This window comes from Labeo rohita, chromosome 7, assembly GCF_022985175.1.
Source record: "Labeo rohita strain BAU-BD-2019 chromosome 7, IGBB_LRoh.1.0, whole genome shotgun sequence".
NCBI lineage: Eukaryota > Metazoa > Chordata > Actinopteri > Cypriniformes > Cyprinidae > Labeo > Labeo rohita.
In genome coordinates, this window is record NC_066875.1 from 18,917,216 (window position 1) to 18,930,202 (window position 12,987).

At 36.1% G+C, this 12,987-nt stretch overlaps 1 protein-coding gene across 1 annotated transcript in view; it reads right to left on the reverse strand.

Annotated features, from left to right (window-relative positions):
* Positions 1-75: 75 nt before the first annotated feature.
* The window catches only part of b4galnt4b (beta-1,4-N-acetyl-galactosaminyl transferase 4b), a 116,516-nt gene continuing 103,604 nt past the window's right edge, over positions 76-12,987 (reverse strand). Inside the window, 9 exon segments of the mRNA XM_051115780.1 lie at positions 76-826; positions 1,253-1,379; positions 2,150-2,303; positions 3,780-3,852; positions 4,059-4,212; positions 4,314-4,663; positions 6,490-7,750; positions 10,468-10,541; positions 10,642-10,742. Of these exon segments, the coding sequence (XP_050971737.1) occupies positions 712-826; positions 1,253-1,379; positions 2,150-2,303; positions 3,780-3,852; positions 4,059-4,212; positions 4,314-4,663; positions 6,490-7,750; positions 10,468-10,541; positions 10,642-10,742 (2,409 nt within the window). The 3' untranslated portion in view covers positions 76-711.

A 12,987-nucleotide genomic window follows, 5' to 3' on the forward strand; every position in this document is an offset into this window, starting at 1 on the left:
AAAAAATATATACAATGCCATCACCGTATTGACTCATTAATACTGGGTTAATACAAAGCAGTATACTAATACTAAAGAGGCAAAATGTTCTTGCATCTGTTAGATGCACGTGTATGCCCTCGTGTGGTGGTTAGTAGATGGATTAATATCTGAACAAGACTCATTTTAATGAACTTTATTTATTCTTCAAAATAAGAAATTTTAACAGGGAAAAAGTACATACCTACATCCTCTACAAACAATTTCACAGAAATTATCCCTTCATCATAACTCATCTGTATTACTGTATAAGTCTAACACTCTTTATATTTTGGCACCATTATAAGTACTTTGAATAAACCTCCGCTATTTAAAACTACTCAGTACGTTTGAAATAAAGAGACAAACTGCAGAATATTAGACAACTGCCTCTTGTCACATCTCTTTTAAATTTTAAGATTGGCGAAGAAGCATTTTAAAATGTCTCTGTGCATATGCCTTGAATTATCCACTGTTAGCGTTCTCCTGGTGTCTTCATAGATTCATATTTTACCCATCAAGTTGAATGAACTTGGCAAAGCCCTTGAGAGAATCTTGTTCATCAAACTCCAGCGCTCACGTCAAACACATGGTGGCAGGCCCATGTTCCCCTGAGTGTCGTCTGGGGCAGAAATGGCAACCACACACACTATGCCAGCCAGAAACAACAGCAGGGTCCTCTCTGCCCTTCCGTTATCCTTGAGATGGTCTTTTAATAGGAATGTTCCACATACCCCGTTTGGAGTGGAAATAGTGGTAGAAGTTTCTCAGTCGCAGTCTTTCTACCTCTAGTCCGTTCTGCAGAACCCTGAGAGAAGATGTGATGGAGGAACACAGTAGTTACACCAACACTGGAACTAAGTCTTGACTGGTTTGATATTAAATTTCACATTCTCACATTCATAGTTAAGCTACACCTGTCTGTCAGGAAAGATAATAGTCTAAGAGACTGTTTGAACAAAATGTCTAGATAGTAGTCATATTAGTTTTGCTTTAAAGGGCAATAGTTCTGCAATGTATTCAAAAAACAGCTCAAACATGCAGTTTCCATGTTCAAAAAAAAAAAAAAGGTTAAAAAAATCTATTAATCAGTGTTGACAAAGATTTAAAAATAATGTAACAAATGTTTTAACTCATTGTTAATGTTTATTAATGTTTTAGCTAATGTTAAGTAATGACACTACACAATATTACCAGAACAAACTGGCATTCCCAATAGAATGAATGCAATTACCTGTCCAGCAGCTCCCAATCTTCTCCTCCCCAGCGGTCTTTAAACTCCTCCGTGTTCATCCCACCAATTTTATCAAAATCAGATTTATAAATTCCAAACAAGCCAAAGCCATTCACTTCCCAAAAGCCTGTGTGTGAAAATCAGAGATATTGGATAAATGTACAGCAACAGGGGAGATCTCTCAGTCTCTTAAAACTCTATTCTAAACAAATTTAGCAAAAAATAGTGTTTCATGAATTTCATACCAGCGTGCATAACCTAGATGCATATATTGTATAAAGCAATTTTATTTGTCAATTCATGTGCAGTAGTCTAAGTGAGGGAAATTGCTTCCAAAATGCCAGAGGAGGCTGACAGCCTGATGCATACAGTATATTGACCAATCTGAATAAATATGCAAATCTGTTTTTGGCTAAAATGTGTTTGACAAAGGCAAATATGAAAATAAATTAAACTGTCCTCTCTCTGTATAAATAACCAATTACATTCAGATGTAACCTTTTTAACAATCAGCTTTTAATATCACATTTCAATCCAGCCTGTGGTAAAATACAACTGGTGAATAAAAAATGTGAATATTTTCATATTTATTTCAATACAAGTGAATGTATTTGCTATAGCAGTTACTCTACACATCAATTTAAACAACTTTTCAAATTACTATGAATTTTTTGTATTAAATGTATACTATTATTCACCACAGTGCATTAAGGTGAAAAAAGGTAATAAGTAAACTGCTAGACATTATGTCTAAAAGAGAGCAATCTGACTCTTGTTTAAAACAAACAGGATATGCAAGAAATAGAATCAGACACATTATGCACAACTGGTGTTTAAACATATGCGTTTGTATGTATTTAGCAGCTGTCTCTTAATGTGTCTGTGTATATGTTTTACCATCAGGCTCCAGAGGTGAGCTCCCACAGTCCAGCCTCATGACGATGGGTGCGAAGGCCAGTCTGCCTTCCACACAGTGCTTCCTAATGGTCTCCAGGATATTGTGAGGGAAGTGGATGTGCAGATCACACAGGAACACTATGCTGTGACTGTCCTGGAAATTACATGTTACACAGTCACCAGTGTTGCTTTGTGCAACCAATTTTTTATCAGTCAGATGTTTACATCAGGGGTCACCAAACTTGATCCTGGAGGGCCGGTGTCCTGCAGAGTTTAGCTCCAACTTGCCCCAACACACCTGCCTGGAAGTTTCAAGTATACCTATTAACCCCTTTCTTAGCTAGTTCAGGTGTGTTTGATTAAGTTTGGAGCTAAACCGAGTGTGAAGACCCCTGGGTTACATACACCTTGCAGAATCTGCAAAATGTTAAATTATTTTATCAAATAAAAGGGATCATACAAAATGCAAGTTATTTTTTATTTAGTACTGACCTGAATAAGTTATTTCTTGTAAAATACATTTGCATATAGTCCACAAGAGAAAACAATAGCTGAATTTATAAAAATGACACCATTCAAAAGTTTACATACACTTGATTCTTAATAATGTAATTACCTGAATAATCCACAGCTGTGTTTATTTTGTTTGTTTGTTTGTCTTAGTGATAGCTGTTCACGAGTCCTTGTTTGTCCTGAACAGTTAAACTACACACTGCTCTTCAGAAAAAGGTCCCACAAATTATTTGGTTTTCCAGCATTTTTGTGTATTTCCAACAATGACTGTATAATTTTGAGATCCAGCTTTTCATACTGAGGACAACTGAGGGACTTATATGCAACTATTACAGAAGGTTAAAACACTCACTGATTCTCCAGAAGGAAACGCAACACAGTGCAGAGCCAGGGGTGTAAACTTTTGAACAGAATGAAGATGTGTACAATTTTTCTTATTTTGTCTATATATATATATATATATATATAATACAGAACACTATACAGAACACTGTTTAGAGTCCCAAACTCACAGGAGGCAATAGAGCAGTGGATTTATTTGTTTATTTACTGTATATTACGCTGCTGCCACACAGATCTAATATAAACGTGACTCTTTCCTAGCTGTTTGCCTTCACAGACATAACCGACTGTTTTCGTAAATCATGTGTATTTTTAACATATACTTGTGTGTATTTGACAGTTTAAGCGCAATAAGACATGAAAGAGAACTTAGTTTAGTACTCACATGATGTGCTTTGGATGTGTGCGCTCAGAAAACTTTATGCCAGAATTTTAAACTAATATGGCTTTAAAACGCATGATTTCAGCACAGCAGACATGATAATCAAAACCAAACAGATATTTTTTGCCGCAATATCTGAGGTAGGAGCTGTAAAGGCACAGTCCTATTCTGGAGAAGTAGGTCATTTGCATTTAAAGAGACATGCACGAAAACAGCACGTTTCTACTTCCACTCAAATAGGCATTTTTAAAATGATATAATAAATGATCTGTGGGGAGCTGGAACTTAACAGACACATTCTGCTGACACCTACAGGGGCACAGGTCACCATTAAAACTCAAAAATGAAACGAAAATTCTCAAACAAACGCCTACTCTTTTAGTCTTTTCTCACCTCTATGGTGTCCACACCCATCTGTAATCCAGACGATCTCTCAAAGTTCCCTTCACGTCTCAGATATTCATACCTACACACAAAAAGCCAGAACAGGAACACAAACAGAGAGAGAAAAAGTTTGTTTTCCTCAGGTTCAAACAGTATGTGAGCCCAAAAACAGGACTCACATGAAGGTAGAGCTTCTAATGCAGGAATCCTCCTGTGAAGATCTATGCAGGGATTCTGCTCTGCAGGTGCTCAGCTAAAAATGGAAAGACACAAGAACTCAGTATTCACCTGGGTACAGTGCTCTCCTTCAGTGCCTGCTCCACATCCATGTCATCGCTCTGGAAGTCTACGATGATCACGCTAAAATTCTCATCCTTTGTCTCACGGTGCAGGAGCTCCATATCTGAGATAAATTGCTGCACCCAGCGAGCCTGATTCTTTACTGTCACAGAAGACAACTCAGATAAGTGGCTATGAAACTGCAGGTATTTGCATTGCTTTGATAAATACACATATACAGCAATTCATATTCGTTTTAAATACCTGGTACTACAAAGTGTACCATCACGTCATGTCTCCATTCTAACATGGATGGCTGGCAGAGCAGGGGTTTGGCCCAGCTGGTGCTCCAGGGTGTAGTAGTGTGTGTTTGGGTACTGGAGCCACTGGGCAGTGGGTTTTTGGAGGGTGTATGGTGGGATGAAGGCATAGTTCCCTCTCTGCTCTCAATTCCCTCCTCAAATCGACTACGGTGCAACAGCAGATAGATGTAGTCAGACAGGCGCACCAGTCTTTTCCCTCCTTCCATCAACAACAGCTCCATCAAATAACGGTTGCCTCTGGCCGAATCTCTCCGCTTCTCTACATTCACAATACGGACCAGAGTGTAGATCCTGATAGAGAAGTAAGAAACAGTGAGAAAAAAGAGAACAGGTGCCGTAAATAGAGTGCATTTAAATGAGACATTGAGGAATATACACATGTAAAATATAAGCACGTACTGTAACACCACGTATCCTGTTTAATCTAGTTGTGTCAGGAGTAATAAAGCTTTCCCATTTGTTATGATAAAAATGCATAAAGCGACCCACTGAGAGACTGTTTAAACAGCAGGAGAGTTCAGACTGTCTCAGTACAGGGTTAGAATTAAAAGATGGATCTACACTTGAGCTGCAGGCTCAGCAGGAAAATCCCACATGTATATTTAAAGGGGTCATATTTATTCATGTTTGAGTTATATAATTTTCTTTCACTGAGGTCTGTATTATTAGTAAAGTTGTCTACACCTAAAAAAGTCATAATTTAAAAAAAAATACTGTACATTTTCTGCCTTCTCTATAATTATTCATAGTGTTAAAAAGGCAGTTTTTCCTGCTTTGCCTTTAAGCCTACCGTATGTAAACGCTTTCTTTGCATGATAACGTGTACAGTTTGTGTACCAATTGTTCTTGGTCGATCCTATAAAAAAAAAAAAAAAAAGTGAACTTACACTAAAGTTATTGAACAGTGATTTTTAATGTTTTTTAAAGAAGTCTCTTCTGCTCACCAAGCCTGCATTTATTTGATCTGAAGTACAGCAAAAACAGTAACATTTTGAAATATTTTTTACTATGTTTACTATTTAAAATAACTGTTTAAATATATTTAAAAAAAATTATTCCTGTGATTTCAAAGCTGCATTTTTAGCATCATTACTCCAGACACATAATCCTTCAGAAATCATTCTAATATTCTGATTTGCTGCTCAAAAAACATGCATTATTAATTTTTTTATGTTGAAATAAGCTGAGTACAACTTTTTTCAGGTTCTTTGATGAATACGAAGTTCAGAAGAACAGACTTTATCTGAAATAGAAATCTTTTGTAACATAAATGTCTTTATCATCATTTTTGATCAATTTAAAGCATCCTTGGTAAATAAAAGTATTATTTATGTGATTCCCCCCAAATAAATAAATAAATAAAATATAATTTGTATATAGTTTTCTGGTGACACTGAAAAGTGGAGTAATGATGCTGAAAATGTAGCTTTGATCACAGGAATAAATTACATTTTAAAATATATTAAAATACAAAACAGTTATTTTAAATAGTAAAAATATTTCAAACTTTTACTGGTTTGGCTATATTTTGATATATTGGCTATATTTTGATATATTATGATAATATATGTTCAGCTATTCTTTTTAATAGTTCACTTTTAACTATTTTTAAGTTTTTTGGATCATCAATCATCATAGCTTGGTAAATACTGGTCACAGACACAAATTTCACAAAACTGATTACTCCCACAGATCATGTTTTCATGCCATTTTAAGTCTTGACATTTTGACATAACAAAGTGGTTATATCTAAGTGTGTAAATAGTATGCTTTTTAAATTAGTCTTCCCATTAAAGCCATTATGTTGTTCATTCAGACTGATTTGCAAATGTGGAATGTGCACAAACACAAGAAGCGGGATTTATCCCATGAACCAATCACAGCCAAACATAACCAGTCATATCCAATCATATCGCGAAGGAGACATTGACTTTTCCCTAATTATTCTCAATTACCCCCCACCAAACTCTCTCTCTATATATATGGTTTAAAATGATACAAAGACAATTATACTGTTTTGGATCAACACAAGAGTGGGTACGTTAAGAGAGAATTGTTATTTTTTGGACGAACTATCCTTTTACTTATTCTCATTTGCATTTTAAGATCTCACCCACCCTCCATTCCGCTCATTCAGCCTCTCCATGTACTGTGAGATCACGTCAATGACCTCGTTCTCTGCGAGCTGCAGGTTCCCCGAGACGTTACACCTCAGGTCATTCCAGTCTGACCTCAGCAGCTCAAAGTCCACAGGGTTCACGCTGAAGGTACGCTGCCAATTTATGGTCTCTTCTGACATGTGCGGCTTCACTTCAGCCTCTTCATAACTGTACTCTGACATCTCCCCTTCTTCAAGGCCTCTGCTCTGAGGAGCCATGTCCGATCCCTCCGGCATTTCTGAAATCTTTGTTGACTGCACCTCCGGAGGCTGGTTGTTCTCAGACGAGTTTAACCCAGGGTGGTCTCTCTTTTCTGAGCTTGAAGGGGACACGCTGTCTGGATCTGATATGGAGGCAGTGGGGTCACCCCTATTATGAGGCCCAGGCTCCGTAGGCAAGGAAGGATGACTGTGCATTAATAGGGCAGATTGGGTGGAAGTCTTAAGGCCCATTAAGGGGAAGTTCTGCCAGGGGAGAGAAGCCGAGGCTTGTGTTTTTAAAGACCTCCATTTTGAGCTCAAGTCCACAAGCCTTTTGGTCTTTCTGGATTGATAAAGGAAGACACCAGGAAACACTTCCACAGGAGGCTTTGGTCTGCTTACTGGTGGACGGGGTCTAGTGATGTAAATTTTGTTGGTATTCGTCTCTTTTTCCACACTTGTCCCAACCGCAGGTTTGCCTGCGTTACCTAAAATCCGATTAGCCAGAACATAGAGAGGGGACTTCTGAGGAAGCTTAAATGGGGATCGTCCCTTCACAGGTGGGCTAGCAGTTTCCAACAACTTGCTCTTGTTTGGCAGTCCTGGGTCAGGAAGTAGCCATGTCAAAGTACGTCCTCTCTGAACCAGCGCAAGTGTTTGGGATCCCACTTGCTCCTCGCTCACTCCCGTCTGTTCATTCAGAGACCCACTTTGAGGATCTAACGCACCTGCACTACCCTTTGCCTGTCTTATTTCTGTCATTTCATCATCCACCACCAGAGAGTGTTTATAATACCTCTCCCCTTTCGTTCTTTTACTCCCCTCTCGCTCTTTTAACTGAACGTACTGCCTTCCTTGCTGAAAGATGTAGCTCTTTGAACTCCTGTCTAATCTATCAGGCTTCGAGGAGGCAGTGGACGCTGTAATTCTGTGATAGGGTGGACTAGTCCTCTTGACTGGCCGGTTGCTAGAATTGATTGACTCCTCTGGGTCGACACCTTCTTCCTCCTCCAGGAAATCTGTCAAAAGAGACAAGTCCCATCAAACCAAAAGCCTTTAAATAATTCATGTAATCTGAAATGAGAATCGCTTAATGACATGATTAAAGAGTCAGTGAGGCTGCTGCAGTGTTGATGGAAATCTACTGCTAATCATTATCATCTCCAGGCCTTCCATCCATGCGGTTACAAACAGCATGTTGCAGCTGTCCAAATGCACACACAAGGTCCAAAATATGCCACATATGCCAGTATAACTTTTACACTGACACAATTTATCAGTTATAAATATTTCTATTATCCCAGCCAACGAATAAGAGTCTTATCTAATGAAAAAATCTGTCATTTTCTAAATAAAATTGTAGTTATACTTGACCTCACGCATCATATAATAATGCCACGTGACATAGGCAGAAGTACCGACCCACTGTTTACAAAGTAAACGTGCAAAGAAAGTCATACACCCTTTACAAAAAAGGAGAAAATGAGATGAAGTTTTTTGCCCCACCTACATTTTTGAGCCTAAGTACTCAGATGAAGAACTAACCGCGTGTGACCTTTCCAACGTGATTTTGCAGTGTGTTAAGTCTCAGATATGCATCGCAGAGCTAGTGCAAGATGAGCATTTGTGGGTAAACAGTATATAAATTAATTTTTTTTTAGAAAATGACCAATCGTTTCATTAGGTAAGACTCTTATTCCTTGACTTCAGTGGTGTCCAACAGACCTTCAAACTGTTGGACACCACTGAAGTCCACTATATGGAGAAAAATCCTGTAATGTTTTCCTCAAAAACCTTACTTTCTTTTCAACTGAAGAAGGAAAAACATGAACAACTTGGATGACATGGGGGTGAGTAAATTATCAGGAAATTTTTAAGGCAGCGGCTATTTGCGCTAAGTGTAAATAGCAATAGAGGCCATTCATACTAAGTGCAAACAGCAATTGATTCTATTTATAAGTGAAAATACCAGGATTCTATTTATAAGTGAAAATACCAGGATTTTCTGATATTTATACTACTTATTGCAAGTAGTGGCAGTTATCCACACCTCAGTACTGTAGTACATTATAAAATAGTATGCAATAATAACTTAGTGTACATTTTAATTTTAATTCAAATTCTTAAATGGATGCCACCTTATTGGGAAAATAAAGCCTTCCTACACCTACCCGATAACTGATTATTTCTTTACAGAAAATAAATGCTTTTCTTATGTGATATGAAATTTGAAAAGGGAGAAAAAAGTTAATCAAAAGGCAGATTCAAACCCGGGTTGATTGTGTCAAAAGGAGTACTATACACGCTTCACCATATGCGCCACTGGAGCAAATGATTGACAACTGTTTTTTGTAATGTTGACTAGCCCAGTCATACACTGGTGGGTGGAGTTAGTGTAAATAGCCTCTGCCAACAAGGCGGGCTATTTGGACTTAGTGTAAATAGACACTCAAAATTTTTATTCTGTAAGTGAACTAATCCTTTATTAAGAAATATCCTATTTATTGTAATATGAGTGTTTAAAAGAAAAAGAAAATATTGATATTATGTTAAAACTATAGTACATGCATCAGTAACAATCTGGTTCATGTGCCACAAGTATTGCAACTTAACGCTGGTTGCCACCAAAAACGAAGATAACGACAACAAAGTGGATCAGTGGATGTTTCTCAAACCGAAGGACGCTTGTAAGGCTGGATGTCTAGACTGCCACTTCATAAAGCTCCATCAAAGGATGTCTCAATTCGAAGGATCCTTAATAGGCAGACTTTGTTTTGCATCTTTCATTCTGCCTGTTGTAAAGGATGTGCACTAGGTGCCATTGCTTATATCCTTTGCATCCTTTCATTGAGCACAATCCTTTGCACAGATTCCAATTCATGAAAAACTAATTAGCTGAAAATGAATTGACACTGAGCTTGTTCAATCTGACATGCAAGACAAAAAAAAAAAAAAAAAAAAAAATTTAAGGTGAAAGCATCATGCTTTCTTCACTAAACTGTGCTTACTGTAAACCACTGGATTACTGCAGTAACAGAAAGTCAGTCAATATAAAATATTCTTAAAATTATAATTTTGACAGTATTTTCATGCCGTGACTATGGGGGAGGAAACATTTATAATGTGTCCATGCACACTTACTAGACTATCTCCAGCATTAAATTCTGAGAAGGACTCCAGCCTTGAAGCCTGAGAAGGACTGGTGCAGGAATGACAAAACATCCTCAACAGGATGTGTCCTTCTGTTTGAGAAGCTCTCAGTGTGCAGCTAATATTGCTGCACAAAATCATGTTGAAAAAGATGAGCCTGCACAGTTAGTTCTTTATGAAGGCTTTTTCACAGCTATGGTTAAAATCTCTCTGCATTCTCTACATTCATATTTTGAGTACAAGCCAATACCCAAAAAAAGAAAAAGATTAATTTGATTTATCAAAAAAGTTATAACGTGATATTGTGATGGACATACACTGTACAATGTCTTTGTATACGTGACAATCAAACTGTATGTTACTAATAGTATAACCTAAACCATGTAATGATCCTAATAAAGTTGGCGGCCAACTGTTTTATTTACTCTTCAAACCCATTTCTACTCACATTTGGCGTCTGGTTTGTGTTAATTTTGAAACCTGGGAACACATATGTTGCTCGGCTCATTACAGATGGTGAGATCTTAAACAGAGCAAACAGCTGTCGAATTCTTATCTGTTATTAAAATCCCAGCTGAACACAGACCATCAGGTTTGGGGAAGAAAACAGGCTGGTCATCCTCCTCCTCATCCATCTTCATGTACTTGTAGAAGCCAAATCTACATGACAGTTCAAAAGAATGACAGGGCAATAATTATCTGTTCATTTACGTAATTTGTTATTGCTTAATTTCTTTTCATGATCAGTCAAGATTCATACTTTTCTAAGTAGACCGGGGACTCTCGGTAGAAGCATTTGTTCTTTTTCTCCATATGAGTGAGTCTGGTGAAGTCATTCGGATAAACGTAGGAAAGGTAGACCTGGTTGAGCAGACAAAAGTATTAGAGAAAACAGGTAGAGATATTTAGTACATGTGTTTCTGAAATATTAAGCCAAAGTGTATCAAATAAGACAATCAGAAGAATTAAAAACAGTGAATGTAATAAAACAGCATGAGATTTAACACATGCAACTCCCTCTCGTTCTCAGACATGTGTTTAACAGTACTGACCAACAGAGGGCAATGTTTGCTCTAAGCTCAGAAGTATCTTAAAAGAGAGCGGGTCCACTTCATCAGTGGTTCTCAAGCTTTTTCATGGGGGCCACTGTCCAAGAAAATATTCAAAAGCCCTCAATGTAGGCCCCCATCTACCCCATGTAAAAAGCTGCTCATTTTCAAACTTTTTTTTTTTTTTATTCACAGAAACTAAGAGCGTAAAAATAAAATAAAATAAAATAATTGAATGTTATTCAAATTTCACACTCTTTATGATCAGTGAATTTACATGACGGGAACACATTCAAATAAGAAATATGATATGCTAACATCTTTATTTTCTGCTGTTTTAGCTTATTTTAAAATAAAAATAAAACTTTTTATTTATTTTATTAAAAATTTTTCAATATCCTCAGAGCTTGACAATAAGCAGTGCCCGATAGCCCGGGGCCAGCGTAAAAGATGCTCAGGACAGTTAACAAATCTGCGTCATCACTAAAGATTATTATTTGCATAATATTTGTCTTGTTTATTTGTTTATTTAAAATTTCAAACGATCACAGTAAGAGGCGTCTCTGACTGACAGATAACTTACAAAAGTACACTACCGTTCAAAAGTTTGGGGTCAGTAAGACTTGTAATAGTCTTTAAAGAAGTCTCTTATGCTCATGAAGGCTGCATTTATTTGATTAAAAATATAGAAAAAAAAAACAGTAATATTGAAAAATGTTTTTACAATATAAAATAATGTTTTTTATTTTAACATACTTTAAAATAGAATTTATTCCTGTGATGAAAAGCTGAATTTTTATCAGCTGTTACTCCAGTCTTAAGTGTCACATGATCCTTCAGAAATCATTCTAATATGCGGATTTATTATTAGAATGATCAATGTTGGATAATATCAACAGTTGTGCTGCCAAATATTTTTTGGAACCTGTGATTTTTTTTTCCAGGATTCTTTCATGAATAACAAGTTTAAAAAGTACAGTGTTTATTCAAAATATAAATATTTTATAACAATGTAAATTATTTATTATTAACTTTTAATAAACTTTTAATTATTAACTTAATACATCCTTGGTGAATAAAAGTATTAATTTCTTTAAAAAAAATAAATAAATAAATAAAAAATAAAAATGTACTGACCCCAAACTTTTGAACGGTAGTGTATGTCAAAATACCCGTGTAACTTTGTAGCTGTTACAATAACCAGTGTTGGGGAGTAACTAGTTACATGTAACGGAATTACGTAATTTACTTACAAAATTAATGTAACTGTAATTAGTTACAGTTGATGAGAAAAAATGTGTAATTAAATTACAGTTACTTTTGAAAATGTTAATGATTACAAAGGGGGTTACATCTGATTTTTTTCACATACACACACCCACATACAGATTTAGTTGATTTCTTTCCAAAATTGCATTGTGACTGCTCTAAAATGAGATACCAGTGTTTCAGGAGTTCAGGACACAGAATAGGACACAACGTCACCTTAGAATTTAAAGGTTCTATCTGACCTTTTTTCAAAATTGAGTTATTTACATATTCTTATTCGGTGACAACTTATTTACATTATGTGATGTTTGTTTTGTAAGCTGTGTTTTGAGCCTTTTTTTTAGAAAACAAAAATAGTTCGATCTACAGAAGTCTATGGAAAGCAAAAACTTTGAAGCTCAATATATCAAAAGTGCTCAGAATGCAGATAGAACCTTAGAACCCTAATTCTAAGGCGACGACATGCTTATTCTTAAATGTTTTATTTCCTATTTGGGTTTATGCATATACTTTATTTATTTATTTTTTAATTAATTGTTTTTTTTTTTTTTTGTTTTGTTTTTTCCCCAAGGCATTGATCCCAGTGTTTCCTGTCATATTTATGCAAACATTTGATTTCAAAACCATTATCATAGCTATTAAACTATTTCTTGTTATGATTTCAAATCTGTATTTAACCTCAGAATGATCTCAAAGTAAATAATAACTTTAATACTTTACTAACTTTAATAATAAGTCTGAATTTGTGTGGCTGTGCTTTAAATTAAATTATTACAGGGCTCTGTGGA